This window comes from Trachurus trachurus (genome assembly GCF_905171665.1).
Source record: "Trachurus trachurus genome assembly, chromosome: 20".
In the NCBI taxonomy this organism is placed as follows: Eukaryota; Metazoa; Chordata; class Actinopteri; order Carangiformes; family Carangidae; genus Trachurus; species Trachurus trachurus.
Genome location: NC_139911.1, coordinates 6,124,514 through 6,138,605, shown reverse-complemented (window position 1 = coordinate 6,138,605; position 14,092 = coordinate 6,124,514). Strand labels below are relative to the sequence as shown.

The following is a 14,092-nucleotide window of genomic DNA, read 5'->3' as shown; positions in this document are numbered from 1 at the left end:
CTATACACACATAATGTGTTTAAAGTATGCATCACGATGCAAATCACGGCCGCACTCTTTACGTAACCTCTCCTCTGTGTCCGGTGTCCTTTCGCTCAGTGTAAATATGGCAGTTGTGGCATTTTGTTTGGTCGTTTCATTATGAATTATCTTCCCCCATTAGCCGTTTTCCTCAGCCACAAAGTCTCTGTACCTGCCATCCGGCATTGTGCTAAGACAAAAAGTCGGTGCTGTGTATGCAAATATGACATTCAGCGATCTAGACTTCTCGCCACTAATCTGATGAATCAGCTTTGCTATCGAGCTCCTCCGGGGAGCTCAAAAACATAATATATGCTTGTGCACTGGAGGCAGTTAGGAGTCAAAACTCATCAAGACCGTCTCTTGACACCGCTAAGAAATCTTTATGTGTGTGTGTGTGTGTGTGTGCATTGGTGTGTGTGTGTGTGTGCAGGTTTTAAAGCCACGCGACGCACATACACTTAAAAAAGTACTTAAAAAAACAAATAGGCCGTTGAGACCGTGAGCTGAAGCGTTGAGTGGTGTGATATTATGCTTAGTTAGCGCGAGAGGACGGCGCACATATGGCTCGTTGATTATTGAAAAGTCTCTGGTGGACGAAGCCTGGCCGTTTCCAGGACGATTATAGAGGAGGGAGAGCGATTTTTGGCACCGCAGCGAGAGGTCACACTCACAACAAACAAGATATTTAATGCCACTGTGCAAACTGTGATGCATCGAGCAAGTTGTGTCATGCATGTTAAAACCAAAGTGTGTAAAGCTGCAGCAGCAACTTAACTGACTCTTATTAACATTTACTCAACTAGGTGCTTTACTTTACTTTACTCTAACTTTATTCTAATACTCATGGACAGAAGTTTTGATACAGACGATGGGGACAACTCCACCAATGCAGGTTTTGTGCTTTACAGAAAAGAGACACTAGGAGTAAATTAGCCAGTAATCTAGCACCACCAGCCTTACAGTATGTTACTAGATTATCAATACTGGATTAGCACTACCAGAATTTCACTGTAAATGTCATAAGGACCTCATAGATTTAAAAAAAAATATTGATGTTGGATGCAGAAAATGCAAAAAATATTTAGATTTCTTTTCTTTTTCATTAACAAGTGGTTTCTAAAGTTTACTTTCTTTAAGTCTCTGACACTTTACTGTGCAGAGTGTTGTTTAAATGTAAATACAGATCTTATATGTTAAATATAAAACATAATAATGATAATAAAACATTTGGTTAAGAGGATTAAAAACTCTTCAAACCTAAGCCTTTACTATAAGACAATATATAGTTTCTGGGTACTTAAGATTAATACTTTACATGCAAAATGTGTGAATGCGTCAAAGGTACTTCCTTAAACTTCTGGCTGTAAGTTTTGTTCCAAGTCAAAAATCAATAACTCTGATCAGCAAAGAAGCAAACTGATTGGTCGATAATGAGCCAGGGCTTTCAGACGACCAATCGACTGTCTGCCTCCGCCGAGCGACGTTATCTGTCTGTTTCAGGGAATTAAGGATGTAAATGACACAGAAAGTTAAAAAAAAAAGTACGACACTCTGAGGATAAATCTATTTACCTTAAGAAGAGTTCGAGCTGTGAGTAGAGGAAGCGTAGCAGCGCTCTGCGGGCCGTGACCTCGGCGTGACAGTCATTGACCACCTGTCCCTGGTCGCTCAGATACTCGCCGTTTATGCACTTGGTGCCGGTGGATAACGCCACCACCTGGGCGTGCCGTAGGTCCAGCCCTGTTGAACAAACACACACACACACAGAGAGACAAACGTTGGCCTTACTGTGCTGTCATACGTCCCATTGACTACATCGATTCCTTTATCCACAGGCTTAACAGTGTTTTAATACCTAATGCATTTCCTTTTGTCATCATTAGAAAACACGTCCACCCGTTTTTTTTTTTAATTCGATTGCTGAATTTAACATGAAACCAGCAGCAGTGGTGATGATGATGTGGCCAAAGGTGAAACCTCAGGGCGCCCAGACAGTAAATGCAGCCATTGTTTCCGCCTCTGTAATATATGTAAGTATGCATAATCGATAACGACTCGTCTGGCCACATGAATAAATCACACGTCTGACTTCAAGCTACATAAATCACACAGAGGAGGCCAGAAGACGCCGCCGCTGCCGCCTTGGACACTTCATCATCCGTCTGCTGCATTATATTCTGACCGATGTGAAAGGGCCAGAGGTGTCAGAAAATATTACAGGTTTGGTTTTTTTCACCATTGATGATTGTTTTTTTTTCTTCTTACTGCCTTCACTTTGTCTTGCACTACAGTAGTTGTGTGTGCATCTGTGTGTTTTAAATAATGTCTCCTCTCTGTGCCATCTGGGGACAAATAAAAGTTCATTGGATTGAATTGTATGGTGAATATTTTAGAAGATAGAGCGACGTTAATAACAGTTATAAAGAATGAGGCCAAAGAGAGGAGTAAATATGCATTTATCACAGCAAAAGAAACACTAAGTAGTTATTTTGTACATCGTATTTTCATGCAGTGGCGTGCATCTCTTCAGTAAAATCATATATCTTAGACGCTATAGACCTGAGACTGAGGCAATCACTTCTCTAAGAGGAAAAACAGCAGTAACAGTGTTTATTTTTTCCCACAACCACAGTTCTGTGATTAGCAGGACTCGTGTCTCCTCAGGAGATTCGACCACATCAGGACTTTTCTCTGTGTTTTACGTCACAGCTGCAGAAATGAGTCAGTCATTGACATATGAAGCCTCAAACATCTGCAGCCACTTGAGCTGACATTTTACGGACACCTGTGTGGGACTAGATACGTTATGTCCACTATCAGGATGCAGATATAAGGCATTCAATGTAGAATCAGGATAGGGGGCGCTATAGAGAGTAAAGTTGTTCAGTAAAGTCCAGTGGTTTCCAACTTTGAGTTGAGCCCCAGATAAGTCTGAGGGGTAGATATCATACTAGATCATTTGAACAGGTGATGAACATTTGTATTTTATTTTATTGGTTTGCTGTTTCGTTTATTTTTGTTGAGTTAAAGGGGAACTACGCAAGTCTAGTCGCTTTTCCTCTGCGTTGCTAACCCATATTTGTGTAGTCTGATCTGTCATAAACAAGAAATTACGGGTTACGGGGTGCGTTTGTGTTGTGGTGCTGCAGAGATGAGAGATGGGATACCAGGTCGGAGGCTCTGATCTTACAAAGTTGGCTAAGTGGAAGGCAGAGAGAGAGCCTCCACTCTCCTTGTAACAAGTTACAAGTCATTTATTTAACCATCACAGTTACTCGGAAGCTGTTAAATTAAGGCAAAAATGTAGCATAATAAAAATCCTGCAACAGCTACTGTCAAATAAATGTGCTGCTGGAAATCCCTCAACAAGTATCCTTGTGTGAATGTGCTTGTTACTTTCCACCACTGCAGCGTGTGTGGCTAAAAAAACCACTACAACACTGTTGAGGACACATGCTTTATATCAGAAAAAGGTGATGTGATGGTGTGGTGTCGGCTAATTTAGGGCCCCCTCCCCCGCCCCTCTGATGACACATGTCCAGATAACTGTGACTGGGATGGCTCGATAAGAGGCATGAAACAAGAAGTGCAATGAGAGAGGTCACAGATCAGAAGTCAGCTCGTCCCGTGTTGGTTTTTTCTCTTTTCTCGGCGAGGATTAAGGCCGGTGCAGGGGCCATGCGAGAGCCCCGGCTGACTGACAGATAGACAGGGGTGGGGCTGTCTGGATCAGCACGTTAACGGCATGCAATTCCTTCCTTGGCTGCCACAAATCTCTCCCATCGCCTCTGAAAGTCAGGCTTCGCTGGCTCCTGGCAGACCCGCAGGCACCGCCAGCCCGGCACATGAGCTTTTATCAGCCTCGGCCCAGATGGCACTGTGGCGGTAGAGGCCTGACAATGGAAGGAGGGCAGGGGAGGAAGAGATTGAGGGAGGGAGGAGTGTGTGTGTGTGTGTGTGTGTGTGTGTGTGTGTGTGTGTGTGTGTGTGTGTGTGTGTGTGTGTGTGTGTGTGTGTGTGTGTGTGTGTGTGTGTGTGTGTGTGTGCGTGTGTGTGTGTGTGTGTGTGCGTGTGGGCAGTTGAGGAAAAAAGAGCGTATAAAGGAAGATAAAGGAAGAAAGTAAAGAGTAAGGTAGGGTGGAATGAGTTCAACTTTTTCCTCTAGTCTAGAAACAATGCAGAGGAAAAGTTTGGTTAAGAATCATCTTAAAATATATGTTTTTGTTTTATTTTATAAAACAAATCATCAGGTTGACGGCATGAGATGTGATAAATGTACCGTGCGTGGGTCATTCAAGCTTCTCTCTACAGCTATAGTAACAACAGGTCGATGTCAGCCAATCAGAAGAGAGGAGGAGGCTGTGAGCACCTCTTCTGATTGGCTGACTGTTTTGTGGGTGATCCAATAAAAATAGAGCAGATTACAGGTTTAAAAGACTCAGAGAAACCAAATCCTGCAAGTTGTTGGATGGTGGGTCCAGGTGGTGAGGGGGCGGGGCTTTGTTGTGACATCACAAAGTCACAGGAAGTGGTAACGGCTGGTTTTAACGGCTTAGTTTCTGAAAACAGACTGTGTGTGTGTGTTTCTCTGTGGCTTTGATACTTTTCACAGTATTCATTTAAAAACCCAACATAGAGCTGCTTTATAATCACACGACACATGGAAATCTCACTTTAGATAACATGTGACCTTTAAATGTCAATACACACGCTCAGATCTGTTAACTATTAAAGCATCTTTTCAATATTTCTGTTGTAGTTAGAAAACTGTGAGTCTAGAGAGGAAAAAAAACTTACTGCTGCACAGAAAACATTTGAAATTTATGACTGTACAGTAGCATAAAAATCTCTATATCATGAGTCGAATTATTGGTATTCCCTGTAAGCAGCACAGCACAATTCCTCCCTCTCTGCGATAAGGTGAGTTCAAAAAGGTAACAGACTCTCCCAATTTCATTCTCCTGCTTTTCCTTACCGTTCCACTTTGCGATTGTTTAGATCAATTTTGCAGTGGATAATTTCTGCTGCGCTGCTCGCTACCCTGCCATGAAATTGGCACTGAGGTTGCCTTCAGTTTGCAGGGGAGGGGAGAGAGACGAGGAGGAGGAGGAGGTGGAGGAGAGATGAATGAAAGACAGAGAGAGAGAGAGAGAAAGAGAAAGAGAAAGAGAGAGCCAGAGGCAGGGTTTCTGTTTTTAAACCAGGAATAATCAGCTGCATCACAGAAATACAAAAAGAAAGGGTCAAAAGGAACAAGGTAGAGTCGAGTCAAAGGCCTGAGGCGCCGTTCACACACAAATACATCTGTTTATCACTGCTGATTCAAAGATGTCACACCCCGGGATAACTGCACTGTCGAAGAGCATGTACATCATCACAGACCGAGACCTGCAAACCTGAAACACACTCTGGATACTGCACGATATACTACTACTGCTCCACCAGCAGCACCAGGAAAAACAAAGCACGCCCTGCCGCCGCCTCTCTACGGCAACACAGGAGGTATAAACACACACTGTGACGGCATGTGGGGCTGAGACTTTGTTTAACACACTAACTTGAACTTGGCTGCACCAAAAAAAGAAAAGAAAGATAAGGGCGTTGACTACAGATCAGGTGTGAAGCAAACGGCTCGACCTGTTTCCTCCTTTGTCCAAATCCGCGGTGCAGACACTCTCTCTATTTCCAAGAATAAACTTAAAACCTTCCTTTTTAATAAAGTATATGGTTAGGGATCTAAAAATGGCAACATATCTTAATATTTTTAAACCACAATTAAAAATCTATCTGTTCTTAACTTGGTTTTTAACTCTGGCTAACTTTTATTTGCATGACTGCTAATGTCTATCACTTGTCTTATCGCCTTTAATCGTTTTAGATTAATATTGTTTTTAATTGTTTGATGCATTTTCTGTATGAAAGGTGCTATATAAATCAAATTTATTATTATTTTATGGTAGATCTGGTTCAAACCGCTCCAGCCGCCACAGACAGAACAACTGGACGACGACTGCTTTCAAAAGCAGAAGAAAGTGAGGTCGCTGTATTTTTCATGGCTCGTGTCAACACCTGCAACTAAAAATGTATTCCCTCCTTCCAACCTCCACCGCGTTTCCAGCTGTGCGGCAACACAATGCTCGGCACACCCATACTGTGAGTGCATCTTGTGCCATGTGCCACTTCTTCACTAAAATAGAGTCTAGTGGGACATTATGACCTAACATTGGTCTTGGCTCTGAACAGGTAAAAGTAAGAGGAATAAGAAAAATAAAAAGGAAGGGAAAAACAAAAATCAAAAAGTCTAGAAAGAACAGGAGCTTCTTAAATATAAGAGATGTAAATTATTAACAATCTAATCTAATTCACATTGACCTATCTTTGTAGATTTATATCAAATCTTACACTGAGTAATTATTTTATGTTTGTGTTTAATGCTGATTTACATTGCACAGCCCTGCAGCAGACTGTTCTCTGTTAAATGTGTTTCCGGTCACCTGTAGATAAGGTGTAGAGTTATATAAATATCATTTTTTCTTTTATAAAGAAGCATTTTATGGAGCTAATCTATTCCCTCATTCTGGGGAAGATATAGTGGTGTGGGCGGAGTTGTGTTTTGTTTAGTTTCACAATTTAAGCATCTACAGTAAGCAGCAGAGCCTGAGGCGTCCGCACTTTTATCCTCTTCTTTGGGTCAAGCTCAAGCTTTGGAAATTTTTTTTTTAAAAAGCTGCCATCAGAGCCGTGAACTGCACCGGCTTTCCAACAATCCATCATTCAGAATATCAGAAATAATTCAAAACATGACATTAGCGTTGTTGTTATTGATACTGATACTGTAAGTACGGTGGCCTGAGGGCTCAATCAGAGAAAGAGAGTACATGCAAAATCAATCAATAAATGGTTGAACAACAAGTCCGTTCATCACTTTTAAATCTTGTTTCTGTTTGTTTGTCTTTGTTAAATTCATGAAGATTTTTTTCTGGTGTTGACTTGGGTTAACTTTAACTTTGTCTACTGTTGTTGTACCACTGGAATAAACCGCAGCAGCTCAAGGAAACCTGTGTCAGAGCCTAGAAACAGCTGATCCTCACCTGTTGTGCACCACTCAAGACTCAGATGCACAACTGATGCAAACATCTGCAGGATCTCAGGGGATAAATCTTCCTTAAAATGACCGATAAGAAGCGAGAAGTGAGAACTAATCATCACTATGGAAACTTTAGGAACTGTGAGGAGCATCAAACCGGAAAAAAAATCCTTATAAATGACATGTCCATGAACTTTACATTGATCCATTATTACACAAGGCGACGGCAATCGACAGACACTACAGAGCTATTATCAGACTCCCTTTATTCTCCATGGTTATACAACAGGAGGAGGTGGTGGTGGTGGTGTTTCCTAATAAGGCGCCCGCCCATTATCTCTGAGCACCATAAAAGGAGACGTTAAAACATTTTCTTCTAAAGCAGAATGAGCTTTCAAGGTCAACTTTTAGTAAACTCATTTATATGCCATTTAGGTTGTGTGTGCTCCATAAATCGTATCTTTCTTTCATGTGTTTCTTCTTCCTTCTTCTTCCCTCTTCTTTCATCAAAAGATGCCGGATGATTACGCTGAATGTCATCCAGCGCGTGTCGTGTCGTGTCGCCTGAATCGCAGAAAATCTCCACCGAAAACGCTCAGCACTTCCAGAGCAAAAGAAAGAGAGAAGGAGAGAGAGAATAGGAGAATAAAGATAGAGAGAGAGAGAGAGAGAGAGAGAGAGAGAGAGAGGAAACATCTTGGCAAGAGTAGAGAATGCACCTTGTTGAATCTTTATTAGCTTTAACAGGCAACTGCTCTGAACATATAAGGGTGTCTTTGTGAAATGCTACTGAAGCTCTCAAATCTCTCTCTCTTTCTGCTGCAAACACACCCTGGGCACATCTCTGCTTTTTCTTTCTTTCTTTCTATTTTTTCCAGTTTTTTTTTTTGCCTCTAAGCAAGCTGTTTTGTTGCCAGATGTGATTATTGAACGTTAAAAACATTTTTCAGCATCCGGAAGAACAGATAAAGAAAAGAAAAAAAAAAAAGAGAGTGGAAAATCCCACAATTTTTGAAAATGGATATCCAGACTAAAAGAACCATACAGTAGCTTCGCTGCCATTTGTAATCAACTTGTTTGAAAACCCTTGGCTCTCATCTCTCGTCTTTTGAGTCCCTGTGGTATTTCTTCTTCCCACCCAGAGTCTCAATAAAAAAAATAAAATTAAAAAAAAAATCCTCAGAAGACGATTCTCTGGTCCCGTCCTTTAAAAAAAAAGGGAGGCGGTGGGGTGTCTTTTGCATTTTCCATGTGGATGTTCCTGATTTTTCATGTCTCTGAGCACATCTGAACACTGTTTACTATCTCCACACACCCAATGCTATCTCGGACCGAGTCAAATGAGATTTTCCGCCATATTTGACAATGTGCGATGGGCGTTTTTTTTTCTTTTTTCTTTTTCTGTTTTTTTTTTTTTTTTACTTTTGGCGGTCGTCTCGCGGCTCTCAGCCTGCATGCATGGTGGCGAGGCTAATCTCACTCAGGTTGGGGCTCAACTGTCTCAGTGGGGTGGTGGTGGTTGGTGGTGTAGGGGGGGGGGTTCGCTGTCTGCCTGCGGTTCAAAGACGGATACTGATTAATATTCTTGAGGCAAAAGCAGAGGAATGAGACACAGAGAAAGACAGAGAGAGAGAAGAGAAGAGAAGAGAAGAGAGAAGAGAGAGGAGTGGGGGGAGAGAGAGACAGAACAGGACTCCCCAGTGTTCCTGTCAAGTTTGGTGTCTGACTGCACGGACGCCGTCGGACCACCTCCACCATCAACGCCACCAACACCGCCACCGCTGCTGCTGCCGCCGCCGCCTCACTGCGAATACTTGGCAGCCCTACGTCTGGATCTTTGAAGATAACGTGTGCTATTAATAAACAAACAGAAGCAATTACTGGGAGGCAGAGGAGAGGAGAGGAGAGAGGGATTGGATTAGGTCAGGATGAGCGCCAGTCTCACTGAAGTCTAAACTGATGAGCTGCAGCACTCCAAAGACAGCAGCGATACCAATCCCTCCTCACTGACCCCTGCACCCACACAGCCTGCAGCCACACAGGGAGATAACGCTCCTATGTGTGTGTGTGTGTGTGTGTGTGTGTGACTGCACTCCACATGTGTAGACCTGTGTGCATTAAACCCCACAACATAATAAAAGCCCTAAGATTTGAAACATTAGCGGCTCATATTAAGCTGTTTATTTGAATCTTGACTCCGTTTCTTGAGGCGACTGTTTTTATTTTTGGTCATTTCCCAAACACACACATGTTGAAATGTGCCAATATTTATTTCAGTATTCTCATGTTAAAGGGATAGTTCAACATTTTGACAAATTGGCCCATTGCCATAATCCCTATAGTTTTAGCAGTAGGTTCGTTACCTTTAATTGTCGGTGCAAGCTGTTTTTAGAACGGCGGAGAAGAGTCGTGAGCTGCTCAGAGCTACGCTACGGAGGCTCATGGGATTTCTTGGTTTCCTTCATCAAACTCATCAAATGCACAATCCAACAACTCCTAAACGCTCTGGTGGACAAGTTGTGACCTTCGTTTTGAATGAAACTCATGCAAAACCGCACATTCCCGTCGGGGGCAGTTTTTCAGCAAGCAGTCTCTGCATTTGCCTCTAAAACAACTCTGTCTCTAAATGTCTCGTTATTATCTCATAGCGTGTTGAATGTGCAATTGTGTATTTGATGAGTTTGATGAGGGAAACCAAAAAATCCCATTAGCCTCCTCCGTAGTGTAGCTCTGGGCAGCTCCGCCATTCTAAACATAGCTTGCACCGACAAGTAATGAACCTACTCCTGAGACTATAAGGATTATGGCAATGGGCCAATTTGCCAAAATGTTGAACTATCCCTTTAAACGATGCCTCTGTTCTCTGGCACTGAGCTGACGAACATTTAAAGCAAAGAGCAGAGAGTTGAAGGCTTCGCCCGGCCTCATATCTTCACAGTTAAACTGTGTTGGCAGGTCAAACTGGCTCAGCGTCCAGCTGCCATCAGCGTTTATCCACTGTCGCTCTTCTCGACTCATACAAGCAGCCACTAATTAATCCACTCTGTTGCAATGAGAAACATTTACATGCATGCGTTTTGTCTTTGAAGCTAGAAGAGAGCAGGTCGGTCTACAGGTTCTTCACATGGTCACCTCCTTTTTTACCTGCACCACTGACTCATCACAGCCTCAAAACCAGCTCTGCTCACCTCTGATGTTATTTTACACTATTCAACCTGCAGCTCAGACCTCAAAACAAACCAACCAGCCTCTGTCAGCTACCTCTCCATCTCCGTTTTTGTATTGGCCTTCAGTTTGGTGGAGGCAGGTACAGGCAAAATGGTTATCCATATCCCTGTATACATGATAAATACCATCCTGGTTTATGACAGTTGCATCTTACTTGTGCAGGTGCTTGTGGTGTTTTTCTGCTTTGTTTTTTTAATACATCAACACAAAAACTGGATACTCAAAAATCCAAGTCCATGTAAACGCACTGGGTGTTACTGGAAATAAACAACCAGCACAGGTGATAGCTAACATGCGAACACACACAGCTATGTGTGACTAATCCTAATTATTATTTATATTGTTACATTTCTTTTCTTTTCAGTTTTAATCATTCCAGCGTTTCCCTTTCTTTTTTTGTATTGGATTAATGTGATGTAATCTTTGCTCTGGAGAGTCTGGCACAGATTAAGCTCCTCTGAGGCTTCTTCCCGTCTCTTATTGTGTGTGTAAATCTGTATTATTTGAACATATATAAAGCAATACAGATAAACAACACCTAGTTTTTGTGATGATTTTGTTCTGTTTATGTAAAAAGTTGAGTTTCTTTTTAAATAATAAAACATTTTTAAAAAGTCAGCATCTTTAGATTTCTTGTAGATTATCTATGTTATGTGGGCATGTGTAAGACATGTGTGTTTTGTTTGTGGTTTTTGTGTGTGTGGGATGTTAAGTGCAACAAACGCCACACATGAAAGATAAATAAAGCAATGAAAGATAAATGTGTAGTAATAACTCATTGTTTCGTGCTGCAGGAGAACAACAGTGCGACGCTGCTTCTTCCTCCTCCTCCTCCTCCTCACTCGGCTTCCAGATTAAGTTTTTAGATGATCTAGTTAAGATTCCCACTGTGGCGTCGGGAAGCGCTGTCAGAGCTGCCTGAGAACAGCGAGTCCAAGCGTGCGGTGGGGGATGAGTGACACTCACCACCATGTCTCATTCTCCTCAGAGACCCTGAGTAGTCAATAATTCATCAGGAAGGTACACTACACTCTCCTGCACGAGGAGCCCAAGGTACCGCTCGCTGTGGAGGAAACTCTTCCTCCCTCCACCTTCACTTCACAGTTTTCTCTCTCAATCTAGAATTCCTCCCCACTCCTTTTTTTTCCTTTTTTTTTTTACTTCCCTCCTCCTTCACTCTCTCTATATTGCACCACTTCAATAATTCAAAGTGATATATAAAAGTCAATGAAATTTTCCATACCTCGGGTCATTACGATGCCTGCCAGGGATTTGTGTCGGGCGTGCGCAGGACTGCAGCCGCCCACCAGCGACCGGTACTTCTCCCGCACCAAGTGGAATATTGAATCGGCAAAGTCCTGCGAAAACACAATCGCTCCCTTAATTTCTGACTTCACAGGTTTTTTTTTTTTTTTTTTCATCAATGCTCTGAAAATATTCTGCTTCTCTAAAATCTGTGACGGTTTGGGTGACAACTTACCTGTTCAAAAAAAGTGAAATTTGTCCCTGTTATGTGTCATTGTAGTTATGGTTACAGGACTTGCATACAGTTTGTTGAGTAATACAAGGTTTAAAGGAATAGTGCACCAAAAAATTAAATTCATCTACTGTAGTCCTCTGGGATATAGTCCAGAGTTTACTCGAAACGACATAATTTAGGACATTTTTACAGCCTAAACCGTATTGCGCTCTGATTTCAAATTCAATACAGGACTGTTTAGGCTGTAAAAACGTCCTAAATAACGTTGTTTCGAGTAAATTCTGGACTATATCCCTTCAGGACACTTGGATTGCAGCGGATGAGCAGTAAGGAGGAATATTACAAGATTTTTGTGTAGTTTTAGGGACCTTTTTGTGTCGGGCTCTATTGACTCTCATACTGTATAAGAATTTCGTTGGACTACAAACCGGCCGCCCGGGTCTCCAGATGCACTTTGAGGAATAAAAAACTACTCCGGAGTATTCATCAGCATGAGGGTGAGTCACTAATGACTGAATTTCATGTTTTTGGTGAACTATTCCTTTAATCTCCATTGTCTCCCACTGGAAAACACTTTCTGCTTCCTGAGTAGAAGAAAAGTTGACCCCAGCAAGTATCTACAGTATTTACATCTTCATCTCTTTTAGAGGTTAAATTGTAGCCAGGCTAGCGCCGCCTACTGGTTCCGGCAAATTTCATTTGCCTCAAACATGTAGTCAGGACACTAGCAATGCGTTTCGGTTTGCTCCGTCCGCCAGAGCGGACGGACCAATCAGCGAACAGACGGGTAAGTGAAGGCGATGACGTTGAACTCAAGCGCTCAAGATTAACCTATGAGCTTAACCGGTGTATAGCACACGTGACCACCAAGCAGCAGCGATTAGTTGAAGCAAATGTAAGCAACCGCCTCCCGGAAGCAAACGAATCCCTATGGCTCGTGTTCAGACGCTATATGAAATGTAATGAAGTAAGCGGCTGATGCATCAGGCTAGTTAAATTGACCATAGGGGTATGAACTCTGCTGTTGTTGCCTGATACGAACTTTAGTCTGAATTTAGAGTCAAGTTGTGTTAAGTTTAAAACAGAATAAACAGCAAATGTCTCATCTTGACATCAACAACAGTAAATGATAAAACCTTTCACAACAAATCAACGATGCATGAAATTCCCACCATCACAATTTTTCCGTTATGGTACCCTCCTCTCCCCACATCCTACTACAAACATGAACATGAGCATTTAAAAAGATGCCCCAAATACAATATAGAATCTGCAATAAAAGGTAGATTTAAAAAAGTTATGATATGAACTCATGATATGAAGTCAAGTGAGCAGTTTAAAAAAAAAAAGTGGGTAAAACCTGCTAATAAAAGCTGCCTGACCTCTTTTCCACTGTCAGTCAACTTTGCCCTTGTTCTCCGACCTTACACACACAACTGCAGGGGGTGAAGTCACACACACACACACACTTCAACACACACACACACAGACTCAGGGGAGGAGGAGCGAGCTGCAACACATCGTGCAAACTGGTAAAACGGATCTGTCACATTTCATCTCTGAGTCTCTGGCAAAAGCTCAATGTTAACAAGTCTTAGCAGGTTTCTCACCAGTGGAAAAGACGCTTCATCATTGTTTCTTTTCTTTTTGGTTTGATCCTTCTTTACTTTGTCTTAGAAACTGTTTCATTAGATTTATGTTAATTAGCTAAAACTCACACATTTACAATCTAAACAACAGTTTTGTATCAATGTAGAGTATAGTGGCCCATTGGTGCTCATGCTTCCTTCACTCAGAGGTGAAAGAGCGAGATGAGAGATGTTGGACACTTATCGATCATCTATTATCGATCATCTCTTATCTTCCTCTCACTCTATCTGAGCCTGTGATCTAATGACCAAACCCACAGAGAGTTAATATTGAACATATTTTTCCGATTTGCAGCATTTCTGGCTTTAATATCATCATCATGACCGCGGCCAAATATTATATCAACATTTTCCGTAACCAAAGAAGAGTCTTGACGCTTCTCAACCTTCTCAATCTGATTGTTTCCTCTCTGGCTTCACTGAAGTGGAGGAACATGTTGGACATTATTTTTACATCAGTTTTTCACTCTCTCCGCCATCTGCCACGCGGAGCCTCGGCTTCTTCCTGCTCCCGCGTCTTTCTGCCCAAAAACCGTTTATTTGTGCCAACGAAGCCATGAGGAAGGAGTTGTCACGGACTACCACGAGGTCTCTCAAACGCAGATTGTGAGGATTTAATAAGAA

General features: G+C 42.1%; 1 protein-coding gene across 1 annotated transcript in view; it reads right to left on the bottom strand.

Annotated features, from left to right (window-relative positions):
- Positions 1-14,092, bottom strand: part of adarb2 (adenosine deaminase RNA specific B2 (inactive)) — a gene marked incomplete at both ends in the record, with an annotated part of 206,906 nt that overhangs the window by 19,271 nt on the left and 173,543 nt on the right. Inside the window, 2 exon segments of the mRNA XM_083995243.1 lie at positions 1,596-1,764; positions 11,583-11,697. Coding sequence (XP_083851369.1) covers positions 1,596-1,764; positions 11,583-11,697 — 284 coding nt within the window.